General features: G+C 64.4%; 1 protein-coding gene across 19 annotated transcripts in view; it reads left to right on the top strand.

The window, feature by feature from the left end:
* JAKMIP3 (Janus kinase and microtubule interacting protein 3) overlaps positions 1–16,769 on the top strand; it is a gene marked incomplete at both ends in the record, with an annotated part of 44,069 nt that overhangs the window by 4,417 nt on the left and 22,883 nt on the right. For 6 of the 19 annotated variants that reach the window (XM_080823629.1, XM_080823626.1, XM_080823621.1 and 3 more), the window contains 4 exons: positions 6,127–6,624; positions 14,213–14,332; positions 14,880–15,026; positions 15,761–15,892. In XM_080823629.1, the coding sequence (XP_080679755.1) occupies positions 6,127–6,624; positions 14,213–14,332; positions 14,880–15,026; positions 15,761–15,892 (897 nt within the window). Of the gene's footprint in view, positions 1–6,126; positions 6,625–12,597; positions 12,814–14,212; positions 14,333–14,879; positions 15,027–15,760; positions 15,893–16,769 lie in introns of all 19 variants that reach the window. The other 13 variants (XM_080823619.1, XM_080823635.1, XM_080823633.1 and 10 more) reach the window with 5 other exon arrangements.

Below are 16,769 nucleotides of genomic sequence, written 5' to 3'. Positions count from 1 at the left end.
GGAGGGCCCAATAGTGTAGCGTGTGGACCAGGACATTGCGAGAGCACAGGGGGTCCTAACGCAGATCAGGACCCACTAGGGGGCCGTGAGCTTACGGACAACTGTGCGGTGTCCTGGTCACGAGGTCGGGGTAGTTGTCGCTGTAGGTCGTGCTGGAAAACGTGACGGCTGCAGTCTTCCCCCGGTTAGGGAAGGCCGTGGGGCGGGGAGGGACGGCAGGCCCGGCAGCCACCGCCGGTCCGGCACGTCCGCCGTGCGGGCCTGGCTCCGAGGGGAGCAGCGGCGTCGGCGTGACAACCGTGGAAGGTGTGGGAGTCGATATCGGGGAGTTAGGTCCACATCCCCAAATCCCCGTCGTTTCCAAGCCTCCCACGGGGAAGAGTCTCCCCCTCCTCCAGGCCCAGAAACACCGAGTCCCGCTCGCAGGGTGCGGCAGGCTCCCGCGGCAGCTGCAAGCGTTTCCTCCTGCTCCGGCAAGACCCAGACAGCCGTCTCCCCGGAAGTACAGCCGCTTGGGACTTGGCAGACAAATGGGGCAGGAAAGAGCCACAGCTGAACCAAATAGCGAGCCGGAGGGAAGATGCCTTCTCAGAGCCGGGACCTGGAGGAACAAGGACTGAGACAGGGCGTTCCGGAAACTGGCCCGACGTGGGCAAAGGCCGCAAGCAGCTGACGTGGGAAGTAGGGGTGCGCGCTCAGCTCCTCGAAGGAGGCCTCCCTGTCCGTCTGGCCGAGGTGGCGCCGCTGAGGGCTGGACCGGCGCCCTGGCCGGTGAGGGGACAGGCGGGCCTCACGCCTCCATAGCCCGTCTCTGGGGAGGACCCCGAATTAGAGAGAAAGGTCCTTTCCCGCGGAAAGCCAGCCCGCGCGGGGGTGCCCACGACCCCTGAAGCCGGGTCCCAGTGGCGCCGTTTGCCCATGTGATTTAAAATCCCATAAACCTCGAGCAAATTCACGGACCGGTGTTCGAGAGCCGTGAATGTTTTGTGCCCCCGTAAAGGGTTATGGCTGCTTCCAAGCACACTCGAGTGTGGAACGGCGTGCCGGGGCCCGTGGTGAGAGGGAACCCGGGGCTCGTGGCTGTGTGGCCGGCGGGTCGGGCCTGCCCCGCGCCGCGGTCTGAGCGCAGGACCCCACCCGCAGGGCCCCGGGCGGCGCCGCGGGGGCTCCTGGCAGATGCAGTTCTGTTCTCGGCGGCTGAGATCAGTGACGGGATCTCGGCTGCGGACACGCGGCGCGTCCCATGCCCACACTCCTCGCGCGGCAGCTACCAAGACTCCGGGTGCCTCCATCTCCGTTCTGTCCGGAGCAGGTTGGCGGGAGACCCGCCTCAGGGCGTCCCGGCCCGGCCCCTGTCACTCTGCAGTTCCAGCAGATCGGTCCCTCTTAGCGACGTCCGGTCAGGACTGCGGATGGTGGCCACCCGGTCCTATGAGCGCCTGCATGGGTCAGGGGCCCGACGCGGGCCATCCTCGTGGGGCTGTGGTCTGGCCTAAGGGTAGAAGTTGGCCTTGACCAAGGAGTAGAGACGGTAGGGCTCACCGTGGGCCCTGTGTGTCCACAGCAGGTCCAAGCCACTTGGATGGCCGGCTGGTGGGGAGGTCCTTTGGGGCCGGCGCCCCCTCCTCTGGGAAAGCCTGGCTCGGCCTGGGGTGGGACTTGGGGGTCAGGCGGGTGTTTGTGAGGGCCGTGGGCAGCACTGAACATAGTTCCTTTCTGAACAAAACCTGAGGATGGCCAGGCCACGGGAGCCGCCACCACCTGTGTTCCGTGGCCCGATTGGCCTCGTCGGGGCAAAGCAGCAGGAAAATGAAGAGATTCCCTGTAATTCCTCGAGGAAAAGAACGGGAGCCCCAAGAGCAGGGTGGGGCCCGCCACGGCCACGGGGGCCAACCACGCAGACAGGCCCGGCCATGACACACCGGGAAGGGAGCGGGGAGGATGAGAAAACACCCGCTCTCCGGAATCTTACTGGCAGGAAGGGCGTGAACACAGCGGCTCCCGGGCTCCGCGCGCCTGCGTGTCTCACGTGGATAGAAGAGGAACGCGGGAACGTCCTCCCCAGCCGCCCCGGCTTCCTTGAGAACCGGGTTCTCCGTGTGAGGGGAGCCGAGGCGCGGAAGCTGCCCCGGGAAGACCAACAGAAGCCTGGGCTGGAGCTGGAAACCGCGCTGGAAATGGGAAGTGCTGGCGGGAAGCTCGAGGCGTCTCCTCTCGCATTCGCTCGGGGAGGCCTGCAGCCGGGTCCAGCCTGGGGCTGCAGCAGCCCCGGGTCCTGCTGGGACGCCGAAATAGCACTCCCCCTGGAAAGAAGTCAGGGTGTCTGGGGCACAGTCTGGGGCAGGAGGTGATCGCCCGACCTGCGGAGAGCCTGGGACGGCCAGGGTCACGGCGTGTCCGAAGGCTTCAGGGCTGGCTCGCGCTGGCCACAAACGGATGCCCTGAGCCTCAGTGGGATGAGACCAGCAGCGAACCGAACCCCGCCAGCTACGCTCAAACCCACACGTTCCTGATGAGACAAGTAATCGGGCTCCTGCCGGGCCGACGGGGAGCCTGGTCCCTTGAAACTGGGTGAATGGAAGGAACGAACCGAAAGGGCGACCTGCCCCTTCCCGGGCGGCCCGTCGCATGGCGCGGAGACCCACCCCAGATGCAGAAACCGCTCAGCCTGCGACGTCTGGGAAGGCAAAGCCGTGGCCCCACGAGCCAAGAGTCAAGAGCGCCGCCGCTAAGCCACCAGCAGCCACGTCAGCCAGACATTGATGAGGTCCTGGGAGGCCGCGGTCTGTGGCAGAGGCCGCTGCGGATCTCAGGGAAACATCGCTCCCTGCTACCTCGGCAGGACCATCTCCGTAACTTTCAAAGCTGCTGTGCGTTCCCGAGACAGATCGGAGTCACCCAGAACCAGCGGGACCCAGTGGACAGGCCACGGCACATCTCTGCAGTTTTCGGTGCTCATCTGGGGACAGGAGCCTGGGACGCCTCCTGCCCATCGCCTCCCCACGGCCTGTGTGCTCGGGGCCACAGGCCACATGCCCGCCATCGCACGTCTCCGGCTTAGGGAGCCGTGCGGTTGAGCCCACAGCACATGGGGAGGAATTCACAGGCCCCCGGGGATGGGACGTCAGGGGAAAGCTGCCGGAGACACGAGGGGGCGGAGGCCGAGGTGGGGGCCGAGGGCATCTCTGGGGCACCCTCGGAGCCCAGGGAAGCAGTGGGGCTGGTCTTCCCGTCCAGTGCATCTTGCTCGGAATTGCAGTGAGAGCCTGTGTCTCCTGGGAGCGCCGTGTGCTTGCTTGTGCACTTTCTTTGGTAACTGTGGGGGCTATAGCGGAGGACCCGGGCTCCGAAGGGGTCCCCGGCCACGGTCTGCTGCATCTGAGCCCGCGGCTCCACCCTGCCCACGGCTCGCTGGAACGTTCGGGGCAGGGCACTTGGCGTGGGTCTGGGTTTTCACCAGTCCTTTCCCGCGTGCAGCAGGGACGGTCACAGGCAGTGGACAGAGGGCAAGTACGCGGCAGGTGTGGGCGCCGTCGTCTCTGAGTCACCTGAGAGCCCAGTGAGAGCCAGACCCTGCAGGGCTCTGAGCGTCCGCCTCCGCCAGCTTCCTGCTGAGACAAACACCAGCTCTGTGACCACCCGTGACCACCACCCGCGACCACCACCCATGACCAACCACCCACCACCCGTGACCACCACCATGACCACCACCCATGACCACCACCCATGACCACCACCCACGACCACCACCCATGACCAACCACCCGTGACCACCACCCGTGATCACCACCCGCGACCACCACCCACCACCCGTGACCACCACCATGACCACCACCCATGACCAACCACCCGTGACCACCACCCGTGATCACCACCCGCGACCACCACCCACCACCCGTGACCACCACCATGACCACCACCCATGACCACCACCCACGACCACCACCCATGACCAACCACCCGTGACCACCACCCATGACCAACCACCCGTGACCACCACCCATGACCACCACCATGACCACCACCCATGACCACCACCCGCGACCACCACCCATGACCAACCACCCATGACCACCACCCACCACCCGTGACCACCACCCATGACCACCACCCGTGACCACCATCCATGACCAACCACCCGTGACCACCACCCATGACCAACCACCCGTGACCACCACCCATGACCAACCACCTGTGACCACCACCCACCACCCGTGACCACCACCACCCGTGACCACCACCCATGACCAACCACCCGTGACCACCACCCATGACCAACCACCTGTGACCACCACCCACCACCCGTGACCACCACCACCCGTGACCACCACCCATGACCACCACCCGCGACCACCACCCATGATCAACCACCCGTGACCACCACCCATGACCACCACCTGCGACCACCACCCATGACCAACCACCCGTGACCACCACCCACCACCCGTGACCACCACCCGCGACCACACTGCTCTTCCCTCTGCTGATCTCCATGCAAGAGGCCGGCTGGCTCCCCTATGTCCAGCCGCGGGCCCCTGATCCTACTGTGGGGGCTGAAATGGCTCAGGAGTGGCCCCCTTGAGAGCACAGATTGCTGGTTGCCCCCCAGATGGCTGAGAACCACCATCGACATCTTCGCCTTGAACTGGAGAAGGGCAGCCCACCTTCAGTGGGAAAGGAGCAAACCCTCGCACGAGGCTTCAGCAACGGCCCCTTCTCTGGCGGGAACCCGGACGGCCAGGCAGATGCCCGCTTGGTCCTGCCAGCGCCCGGGCAACCGTCAGAGGCCTGCAAGGCTGAGACTGAGTTCAGTCCCTAGAACTGGTGCAGCACTGCGGGGTCTGAGCCATCCCGAGGGCAGCTCGGGGTGGACCCCACTGCACACTGGACCACCAGCCAGGAGCCCCAGCTGAGTGCGTCAGGTCACATGCGTGTCCTGATGGGGAAGTAAGCGTCCTGTGGGTGCGGGGCATGCGGCCTCCCGGTCTGCGTGCGTCCCGGGGACGCTTGCTCTGACACGGGAGGGACACTACCGTCCTGGAGAGAGGGATGAATAAGGCCCTTGGGGAGGGGGTGCTGTGAGAAGGGGGCGCAGAGGGGTGGGTCAGCGTGCAGAGATAGGGCTGGGCGTCTGGGGGCTGCCGGCCACAGCCTGGGGGATGGGCGGTGGGCCTGCCCAGGGTCGAGGGTCAGAGATTGTCACCCTAGGGAAAAGAACCCAGCGTTTCGAGCTGGGGTGCCAGGGGCCGAGGCGGGGGTGGGGGGCCCTGGAACTTCCCAGATGGCATAGTGGGTGTTGTCTGTTCGTGGAGGGGCCCCTGGCTCTGCCTTTACCCTGAACGCCCCCAAAGCAGAGAAGGGGGCTGGGCCAGAGCTTCGCCCATGTGGACGCTTCCTCCTGTGGACAGTGGTTGGTGGGAGGGGAGTTGGAGCCGTAACTGTCTAAGTGGGGAGCAGGGGGCGTCCGCTCTGGAGCTGGGTTTCGGGTCCACAGGAGAGAAGGAGGGACTCAAGGATGCCGGCCCCGCACGAGGTGCCGTGGAGCCCGGAGGCCGGGGTGGAGCTAGGTCCTGAGCCCCGACTTCCTGCCACGTGTGGGTGGTGTGGCCCCTGAGCCAAGACTGATGTTCTAGATGAAACAAGAGATTCAGTCAAAAATCTGAGCATTTCCAAAATCTAGACAGACCAGTGGCCTCAAGTGGCCTCCCCATCGGCCTAGAACATCGCAGGAGGTAAGTGCAGTGCCCTGTCCTCTGGGCCGGAGGCCCGTGCCCACGCGCGTCCCATACCTTCTTCCCGGTGGCTCACGGGCGAGGCGGCCGCCGGGCATTTGCAGCGCGGCCGGGCCTGGCGCGGGGCGGGCCGCGGAGCGGGTCCATGTGGACCCACGCGTCTGTGGTCTCCCTTTCCGGGCTCACGGTGCTTCCAGCCTCCGGCCCCCCGAGGACGCCCGGCAGGCTCTCCGCCTGCCCGGCTTGTCCGTGAGGAGGCGTCTCGGGGGGAAGATAGCTCCAGCCGCGCGGGGAGGCGCACAGAACTCCCCGCCCGAGGCCGGGCCGTGCGTGGGCCAGGGCCGTGCGTGGGCCAGGGCCGTGCCCAGCAGGCGGCGGCGCTCCTGTGTTTCAGGTGAGCCGGGTGGAGAGGGAGAAGAACCAGGAGCTGCGGCAGGCGCGGGAGCACGAGCAGCACAAGAGCGCGGTGCTGCTCACGGAGCTCAAGACCAAGCTGCACGAGGAGAAGATGAAGGAGCTGCAGGCCGTGCGGGAGGCGCTGCTGCGGCAGCACGAGGCCGAGCTGCTCAGGGTCGTCAAGGTCAAGGACAACGAGAACCAGCGGCTGCAGGCCCTGCTGCACGCCCTGCGGGACGGGGCCCCCGACAAGGCCAAGGTCGTGCTGCTGTCGGAGGCGAAGGAGGAGGCCAAGAAGGGGTTCGAGGTGGAGAAGCTGAAGCTGCAGCAGGAGATCTCGGAGCTCAAGGGGGCCAAGCGGCAGGCGGAGCAGGCGCTGACCGCCGCGGTGCAGGCCGGCCGGGTCAGGGCCGCGGAGATCCGCAGCGCGCACCACCTCCACCAGGAGGAGCTCTCGCGCATCAAGAAGGAGTGCGAGCGGGACATCCGCAGGCTGGTATGTGCTCCGGGGCCCGGGGGCGGCGAGGGGCACGGGGGCGCGAGCACCGGGTCCAGAGGGGTGAAGGTCGCGGCCCCCGGGGCCGTCTTGGCGTCGCTGCCACGTGGGGAGGTGCCCTCTGTGTCTGGACCGTGGGGAGTCAGCCTCGGGTCTGGTCAGGAGTGGCCAGATTCCAGCGGCTTCCCTGGGGCGTCGGGAAGGCTCCAGACACCGCCGTCCGTGGCTGGCGCCCCGAGAGCCGACGTCCTCAGAGACCCAGAGCAAGAAGTTACGGAGAATATTCAGGGTATGGGAGGGATTGTGCCTGACTGTCCTCGTCCCTTGGAGCTTGACCTCCTCAGTGTTTGGGGGAAATGGAGCTCTACCTTAGAGCCCCATGTCCCCTGTCATGGGCTGGGGACGAGCTGGCTTTGCCGCTGGTCACACTCAGGACCCCTGGGATCCCCTGAACGGGATGCCGCAATCTCTCCAAGCAGCTCGGCCATGCACCGGGCACCTCTCCCTCCTTCCCTGGGCTCCACGTTCTGAAGACTGCCCCGGGCCGTGCCACCATGTTGTACTTCCCAGAAGGGGTACAGCCGCTCTCCAGACCCGAGGCCCAAGGGGAAACTTGGCCTTGTGAGCCAAACACAGCCCGGCTGGCGTGCGCACAGGGGGGCCCAAACACTCCCAGCCCGGACAGCTGCCCTCCTTTCCCGGGCTGTCCCCCACTCCGTGCCCCCCACAACCGTGAGCCACCAAGACCCTTGTGGGAAGTGTGGGCTTCCTTATGCGACAGGACGGTCCCTCCCGTCTTCTTCTGCCCAGGAAAGGGAGGGACGCCAGTGACCATCTGGAGGAAGGTGGGACAGGACGGTCAGTGCCCACGGTCTGTCTGCAGGCCTGTGGCCCCGTCTCCTCAGCTGGGCGCCTGTAACACAACCAGACGGTCCCTGTGGTGCCCACTCCCCCCTGCCCCCGCCCTGGCATGGACGCCCGCAGGGGCAGCTGCAGGCAGCTCTTCTAGCTGATTCTTCTGGATTTTGTGCCAAATTCTCAAAAACATGCTTATATTTCTACTTTTTTAATTTTAAGATTTTATGTATTTATTTATTTAGTCAGAGAGAGAGAGCGTGAGCACAAGCAGGCAGAGAGGCAGAGGCAGAGGGAGAAGCAGGCTCCCCGCTGAGCAGGGAGCCCAATGCGGGACTCGATCCGGGGACCCTGGGATCATGACCTGAGCCGAAGGCAGACGCTTAACCCACTGACCCCCCAGGCGCCCACAAATTTCTACTTCTTGATATCTCAGTTGTTGCTCCCCCTTTGCCTGCCCCGGCCCCCGGCCCCCTTCCCCTCTGCTCCTGCTTGCTCCTAAGTTGTCCGGGCGGGTCTTCACAGGAGGACTCAGCTTCTGTTAGCGAGGGGCCAGTTCAGGAAGGTGTGGGCACTGTCAGGGGAGACCCGTCGGGTGGCGACCCCAGCAGGTGCTCACTGAGGCCCCGGGGGAGGGGCGGGTGACGGCACTGGACAGCAGGGTGGCCCCTGGGGGGCAGGGCCCAGCCATGGCCGATTCAGCCCAGCCGGGGAGGTGGGAGCACAGGGCCAGCGTCCTGGGCCCAGAGCCCAGGGTATTCAGGGACATGAGAAGGTCCCACGGGACACTCGAGTGAAATTCAGTATTGACAAGCGGCTGTGTGTTCCTCACACAAGACCCACAGCGCCCGCGGCCCTGTTACCTTTATCGCACGCGCTTCTCTTTGTCCCGGAGTTCGTTTTCTCATTTGCTTGTTTCTCCACGGGCCTATTTGTAATTCAGCCCTGAAATTCCGGGAGGGCATCTCTGCCCCGAGCATAGTCACGCATTTCCCTTGTTCCTGAGACGCCCCTCCTGGAGCCCCCCGCCCGCCCGCGGGCCCGCCTTCCCCCGACCCCGGCCACTAATCTGACCTCCCGTCCCCCTGGGAGCCCCCGGCCGCTCCTGGGCTCCGGCCTCCCATGTCCTCCTCTTTTCTGATGTGTGATTCCCGCCTCTGCTGGAACGCGGGCTCGAACGGCGTCCCGGAAACTGAGCGTGGGAGGTGACTCTCGGGAGACTGTGTGTCCGAGACTTTGAGTCCACACTCACGCCCGATGCTTCCGGGTCGGAACGGTGGGGCGGAGAAATTTTCCATCAGGAATTCGAGGGCATCTCTGCATTGTCTTTTAATTTCCGGCTTAGCCGTGAGGAAGCTGGAGGTTGCTGTGCCTCCTGGCCTTCCCTGATCCCCGGTCCCTCCCGGAGCTGCGGCGTCTCCCCTGCGCCCAGAGCACCGCCTGCCATGGGAGCGTTTGGGAAACTTTTTTTAAAAAAATATTTTATTTATTTATTGGACAGAGAGAGATCACAAGTAGGTAGAGAGGCAGGCGGAGAGAGAGGAGGAAGCAGGCTCTCCACGGAGCAGAGAGCCCGGTGCGGGGCTCGATCCCAGGACCCTGGGACCATGACCTGAGCCGAAGGCAGAGGCTTCAACTCAAGGAGCCACCCAGGCGCCCCTTTGGAGCCTTTTGTACCTGGAAACGCAGTCCCCGCCACGGGACACTGCTTGTTGCCTCCTTGTCTCACTCCCAGACGGCCGGTGAGGCGTTAGGCCCCCTCGCGCTCAGACACCTCAACAGCCTCTCATTTCCCGGAAGGTGGTCGCGAACACTGGCTTGGAGAGTTGTCTTGGGTTCCCACCGGGGCTGTGCTGCTTCGCCCCTCGCGGCCGTGGGGCCCCCCGGCATTGCGGGCACCGCGTGGGGCTCGCAGGCAGACGGGCTATAGGAGGTTCTGCGTCTTGTCGGGGCCTCTCTTTGTTTTCTTCCCCTCCCGGGAACTGGAGTCAGGGCAGGAAGGCGAACAATGACACCAAACATGGCAGGTTGGAAAGGAAGCTGTAAAGCTGTCTTTTTTGCAGGTGGTGTGCCTGTAGGAAACCCTGAGCAATTCACCCCAAAACCCCAGAACCATTAAAAGTGTTCTGGACGTTTTCAGGATCAAGATCAAAATGCAAAGATTAGTTGTATTTTTATGCACGAGCGACAAACAGTCCAGAACGAATTTTTTTTTTTTAAGATTTTATTTATTTGAGAAAGAGAGAGAGCGAGCACGAGTGGGGAGAGGGGCAGAGGGAAAGGGAGAAGCAGACGCCCCGCTGAGTGTGGGGCCCGAGGGCGAGGGGCTCGATCCCAGGACCTGGAGATCACGACCTGAGCCTCAGTCAAGAGTGGGACGTTCGGTCGATGGAGCCACCCAGGCCCCACTAGGGTATTTTACAGGCGGGTTCCCAGATGCCCCACATAGTGGTTCTGGTTCTGTGCGCTACGCAGAGCCTGCTCTGGACGGCAGGGGCGGGTCAGGGTGTGCGGAATGTCTTCGCCCCTCCACAAGGGCCATTCTTCGGCCTCAGCATCCTTCCCTGGGGACCAACCACCCCAAGGGCTGCCTCGGTTTCCGTGCACCTTCTGTAACGGGGAAAGACGGGGTGTGGAGGGGATGGCATGGGGGTGCTAAAGGGGGAGGGAGTGAGGGCCGTGTGGGCTGGAGAAGGAGGGGTGGGGGGAGCTCCCAGGGGTGAGGGGGTGTGGGTGTGCTGTGGGGGAGGGAGGGAAGGTGGGGAGCTGGGGGTGTGGGTCTGGGACTACAGGCGGGTGGGGGCAGCTCGTCTGGAAGCTGGCCAGTCCCAGTCAGGATTTGGGATCTTCCCTTGAAACTTTGGGAGTGACGCCACCGGACTGTCCGTTTTCAGCGAGGACAGTGGTTGTGAGGGACAGGCTGTGGCAGGCACAGGCGTGCACACAGGGAGTCCACCTGGAAGCCACTACAGAGAGGTCTGGGAGAGAGAAGGTGGCAGTAGGGTGACCAGAGGCTCCTGACTCACGCCCCCGTTTCACCGGAGAGCCCTTGTCCTGTCCCTTGGGAGGGCTGGTCATCTGGGTGTTCACGGTTACATAAGACGGGGACAGATGACGTCCCCAGGTGCTCTCTGCGGAGAGAGAACCCACGGGCCTCTGGCAGGGAAAGGGGGTGCTGGGCCGCAAGGGAGCGGGACCGCAGTCCCCCAGTGCCATGCTGCCCACCACTGCTTCCCTGGCCGGCCTGGGCATCGTACATGGACATGTGTCCCAGTTGGAAGCAGTGCCCTGTAGACCTGGGGGCCCCTTGGGACCGGACAGAGTTTTCTCTCTACCTCATGCACCCGCACGTCCCCCCTTCCCGGGTGGGCATTCGGGTGGGAACCGTAGGGTCCTGCCTGGGCATCTGCCGCCCATGGGCCCTGATGGCCACTGACGCTGCTGTGTGCCGAGCCCCCCGGCGTTAGGCGGACCCCCTGGGACACCGTTTCTGATCTCAGAGTGACTTCCCACCCTGATGATCAAACCCCACCCCTGTGTGAAGGCACCTGTCCTTGAATTTCCTCTGTGGGCCTGTCACCCTGCTTGGCCGCAGCACATGGTATAGTTGGGGGACATCTTAGGGAGGTTTGCCTTTCGGTCGAAGCCGTCTGCTTATGGAACTTTTCAGTGGGATCTTTGTGTAGGGACTCATTTTCTGGTGTCCTGACAAAAGAATAGTGATGTTTTCTAAGTGTCGCGCATGAGTGTCGTTAGACCCCAGAACACGGCTGCTTAGCGATACAACTATATTTCACTGGTCCCTTTGTTTTCACGAATTCAGGGTGTTTCTGTGTGCTCCAGTAAATGGGAATTTAGCAATTAAGGATTTCTTTTATTCTGTTCCGCTCATCGCTTGCCTGCAAATTCTGTGATCCGGGCTAATGAGACATCTCACGCCTTTGTTTCCAAGCTGACCTCAGCAGGCGGCCGGCTTATGAGCTTGGTTAGCCTTAAACGGCAAGCGAAGCGCCAAGATATCCCATCCTGTTCCGTTGTTTGAAAATTTGTTTTAAACTGAGTCGTTTCATAAATCGAGAACCATTTGCAAGGGCCCCTTGCCGCGCCCGAGTCCGTCAGTCCGTCTGTCTGAAGAAGGATGGGGTGGGGTGTGTTTGCCTCCCCACGGGGAGCGGCTCACCCCGCAGCGGCCAGGTGAGGGGCCCGGAGGCAGGTGGCAGCCGCATGCAGAGAGCCTTCTCACTGCTGTCAGGAGGCCGAGTGCTTCAGGGAGAGTGGGGAGGGCCACGGACCCCTCACGGCCACTCGCCTGCTGGCCTGAAGAGGCCTAGGTCCTAGGTGGGCGGGACACGCCTGACTTCCAGTCTGGAGCTGACTTGTCCGGAGACCCCCTCCCCCAAGCCTTAGCTCAAAGCAAGATGAACTAAAAAGGCAGCATTGCCTGCAAGCAGTCGGGCAGCACCTCTGTCTGTCCACGCCTCGGGGCAAGGACAGGCAAGGTGCAGAAGGACCAGAACGTCGGCTCTTTCTGGGCAGGGAGCCCCTCCGAGAGGAGAGGGAAGAGGCAGCGAGAAACTTCCGCTTCTCCCGAGAGGAGAGGGAAGAGGCAGTGAGAAACTTCCGCTTCTCATACCCTCAGCTGCCCTGTTGGAGGACAGACCTTGCTCCTCACCGTCTCCCAGGGCCCCAGGAACTCGGCAGTTCCCCTGCCCTGCCCAACACACGGCAGAAGGCGGGGGCTAGAGGGGGCTTCTGCGGACCTGCCAGCCAATGCCAGCCCCCAGGAGCCCCCGCAGTCCAGTGCTGCAGGGGGTGGGACACTGGGAGGGGTGCCCGGAGTCCAGAAGGAGTCTCAGCTGCACCAGCTTGAACTGGACCAGCAGAGCGGAGGCCGGCCCGGCCGGGGGTGGGGTGGGGGGAGGCACACCGCGGCCGGAGCAGGGGGGCCGTGCTGCGGCACCCGCTTTGCATCCCATCGCGGAGCCCAGAGACCCACGGGCAGGGCCGCTGCCGTGGGGACCCTCCTGACGCTGGCTCCGAGTGCCGCCGTCTGTGTCTATGGTAACTGCAGACCTGTACTCTGCCTGCCTGTGTGATTGTGTTCTGTTCTCCTTGTAGATGGAGGAGATAAAATTTAAAGACAGAGCAGTCTTCGTGCTGGAGAGAGAGTTAGGGGTTCAAGCCGGGCTTGCTCAGAGACTGCAGCTCCAAAAAGAGGCTCTAGATGAGCAGCTGTCCCAGGCCAAAGAGGCTGATCGGCACCTGGGCAGCCCCAGACGGGAGCTTCCTCATGCAGGCGGTGCAGGAGACGCCTCAGACCACTCGGGAAGCCCTGTAAGCACCTCCCCACGCCCCCCCGGTGACCCGAGTCACAGACAGCGCTGTGCCCGGCTCTGCGGGCCTGCTCGGGCGGCTCCCCAGGGAGTTGAGAGCCTAGGTCCAGAGTCCGGAACCAGAACCTCCCACCCCGGGGACGCCGACCGTGTCTGCAGCCCACCAGCCAGACCCCAGACCCCCGCTTCTCCGGCTCGGCGGGGCGGGCAGACACACTTCTGCCTCCTGGTTGGCGTGGCGCAGCACTGGCCTTCACTCGACCGCCCGCCCCACACGGTCCCCCGAGGCCTCCGGCTGGAGCCTGCCTGCAGCTGCCGGGCCCCCAGGCAGCTAACGGTCCTTGCTTGCTGGTCCCGGTTCCCACCCCGGGCGAGAGGGACGAGGCTGCACCATTTCCATCTCCATGTGCACGGGCTCCTGGCTCTCCATTCGCCCGCACCCCCCGGCACCCCCACCCGCTTTTTGTGTGACCACGCCCCCCCCCTGCTCCTCTTCAGGCTGCCGAGATATGGGGGGGGGCCGCCCGCAGCCGCACGGCTGTGACGTCATCACTGCTCACTGCCGCTCCTCATTCAGAGCCCGCTGGAGGGGTTCTTGGCAATCCGGGGTGGGGGGCTCTAAATTCCGTGGACCCTCCGTGCAGGTCCTGCGGGCCCGCCCCCAGCCTCTCCTGCACCTGCTGAATGAGGAACCGTTCCTCTGTCCTCCCCGGACATGCCTTTGTTTGCTCTGAGGACAAACGGTTTGAGCTGAGCCCGCCCGAGGACAATGACATTTCAAGAATAGAACATGATTTTTTTTATAATTTTATTATAAATCGCTTAACTGAATTAAATCTTGCTCTGTCACTCGATGGATTGTGTGGACCCCAGAGAGACCTGAAACTGGATCACAATGTTTTGATTTTTGAATGAGGTTCCGGAGGTTTCAAAAGTGACCTCATAGAACCTCAGTGTGAGGGAGCGCGCTTCCTGGGAAACCGTCTTTGCAAAGTCTCAGGTTGAACATCTCCTCCTGTGCTCACACGACCATACTAGGGAAGCTGGGAGCCCGCCTCCCGCACACGCAGACCCTCCCGACAGGGGCAGCCCACAGCAGCCCCAAGGGAGGCCGCAGCACCCGCCCACACCCGCGTGCCTGCCTCTGCACGCTCTTGCCTTCCACTGCATATCCCGGACATTCCTGCTCCTTCGTTCTGCCACCACTGTGCGGTCCGCGGTGGCCACGGTGGTCAGCAGTGGTCCCCTGCCCCTGGGGGGGTCTGCCCCCACCCACCCACCACGTGCGATCATGGGCCGCCATGGCGCGGAACTGCTTTGTTCCCCGTGGTGACTGGGATCTGCAGAGGTTTCTATGCGTGTGTCTGCGAACAGTTGTTTGCAGTTGATTTTTGTTTTAGGAACAGCAGTTGGATGAAAAGGATGCTCGGCGCTTCCAACTGAAGATCGCAGAGCTGAGTGCGATCGTTCGGAAGCTGGAGGACCGAAATGCCTTGCTTTCGGAGGAAAGGAATGAGCTGGTGAGTGGCAGTGGGGCAGGGGCACGGGGTATCTGTGTCCCATGGGTCTGTGGCTGCTGGGGGGGCAGGGTGCCCCCTTTCCTTGTGGAAAGGAGTGATGTGCCAAGGACAGGGCTTGCATACAGGCCTCTCAGCTGTTTCAATAAAGCTTTATGAACAAAACCTGGTTGAGGGGCCACATGTAGGCCCTGGGCGCCGGTTGGTTGATCCCTGCTCCATATTATTGAGCAAAAGTACCGTCCGTCCCGGGAGTTCCCTGGGACGAGCGAGGCCCTTCCCTCTCGGGGGAGCCATCACGATTACGGCTGACAGGCACCAGAATTTCCAGGTGGCCCGTGTCTGAGTGGGGGCTCCTCCAAGGGCCCCGCAGGGTCACGTGCCGGGTGAGGCTCCTGTGGCTGTCACTGGCAAAATAGAGCCTTGGCCCCAGATGGCCTCGCTTGGCTGGAGTCAAAGCGTGTTCTGGTCGGTTTGCCGACTCCGTACGGGGACTGTTGGTTCCATGTCACACTTACAGTCATGTCGTGTGATTAATTTTGTCTTTCAGTTAAAGCGCTTGAGGGAAGCGGAGAGTCAGTACAAGCCACTGCTGGATAAGAACAAACGACTTACCCGGAAGAATGAGGATCTGTCCCATACTCTGCGGCGGATGGAAAACAAGTTAAAATTTGTCACACAGGAGAACATAGAAATGGTAAGGGGCCCCGCCTGGTCCGGTGGGCGGGGAGGATGCTCACGCCCGGGCTCTGGTCTCACAGACAGCAGCGACCGGGAACCCACGGGGCTGGCTGGGAGAGGAGGCAGTAGGTGAGAGTGTGAGGGTGGAGGGACGAGGCTGTGGGCACCTGCCTGAGCAGGACCGGGTAGGGAGGTCACTGGGCAGGTCAGCCCCAGGCCTGCTTGGGGTGGAACACCAGCAGCTCCCCCAGCCTCTGCTGACTCTGAAAATCTCGGGCTCAGGTGGGAGGAGCCCCAGGACACCTGTGGGGGGGGGGGGCAGGGGCCAGCAGACCAGCGCGGTGCAGGCCGGAGCTGCCGGAGGGCCCAGTCGTGCAGTGGGGGATGGTTAGCCGGCGTCTCCTGGGTCCCTTCTTCGTTTAGCCGGTGCTTCACCACGGTTGGGGGTGGGGGGAAGGCCGGGGTGCACCCCCTCCCCGCACCCCGCTGCAGAAGTGCCTCCTTTCCACGCTCGGCTCGGAAGCGGCGGGGTGCGCGGGGGCAGGCCGCTCACGCCGCCGCCTCGTCCCGGGGCGCGGACTCCCCCGGGACCCCGCAGCCCGCCGCCCCGGCCCGAGCGGAGGCGCGCCTGGCCCCGGCGGACGGGGAGGCGCGGCCGCGCGGCGCGAGCCCCGCTGGCAGGGAGGACCCGCTCCGGGCCGCCGGCCACCCCTCACCCGCCCGCGTGACCGGGTCTGGCCGGCTTTGCAGCGGCAGAGGGCCGGCATCATCAGGAGGCCCAGCTCCCTGAACGACCTGGACCAAAGCCAGGACGAAAGAGAAGTGGACTTCCTGAGACTGCAGATCGTCGAGCAGCAGAACCTCATCGACGAGCTCTCCAAGGTGCCCGCGCCCCGCCCCCTCGCCGAGGGCCACGCCCACGGCCGCGCCCCTCCCGTCTTCCCCGGCCTTGTCCCGCCCTCTCGCCCGTCCCTCCCCTCGGCCGTCGGCCCCTCCCCTCTCCTCCTCCTGCCCCTCAGCTCGCGTCACTCTCGGTCCGTCCTCTCCCGCCCCTGGGCCCTCCGCTCCCGTCTCTCTCAGCCCCTCCCCGATCCTCCCTCGGCCCCGCCCCTGCCGCCCCTCGGCCCCGCCCCTCCCGTCTCTCTCTCTCTCTCTCCTCTCTCAGCCCCTCCCCTCTCCTCCCTTGGCCCCGCCCCATCTCTCAGCCCCACCCCTCTCCTCCCTCGGCCCCGCCCCTCCCGTCTCTCTCTCTCTCTCTCTCAGCCCCACCCCTCTCCTCCCTCGGCCCCGCCCCTGCCGCCCCTCGGCCCCGCCCCTCCCGTCTCTCTCTCAGCCCCTCCCCTCTCCTCCCTCGGCCCCGCCCTCCATCTCTCAGCCCCACCCCTCTCCTCCCTCGGCCCCGCCCCCCGTCTCTCCCTCTCTCTCAGCCCCTCCCCTCTCCCCCCTCGGCCCCGCCCCCATTTCTCAGCCCCTCCCCTCTCCTCCCTCGGCCCCGCCCCCATTTCTCGGCCCCTCCCCTCTCCCCCCTCGGCCCCGCCCCTGCCGCCCCTCGGCCCCGCCCCTCCCGTCTCTCTCTCTCTCTCTCCTCTCAGCCCCTCCCCTCTCCTCCCTCGGCCCCGCCCCATCTCAGCCCCACCCCTCTCCTCCCTCGGCCCCGCCCCTCCCTTCTCTCTCTCCCTTTCTCTCAGCCCCTCCCCTCTCCTCCGTCGGCCCCGCCCCTCCCGTCTCTCTCTCCCTCTCTCTCTCTCAGCCCCTCCCC

This window comes from Martes martes (assembly GCF_963455335.1).
Source record: "Martes martes genome assembly, chromosome: 14".
NCBI lineage: Eukaryota > Metazoa > Chordata > Mammalia > Carnivora > Mustelidae > Martes > Martes martes.
This window is presented reverse-complemented; position numbering and strand designations above follow the sequence as displayed.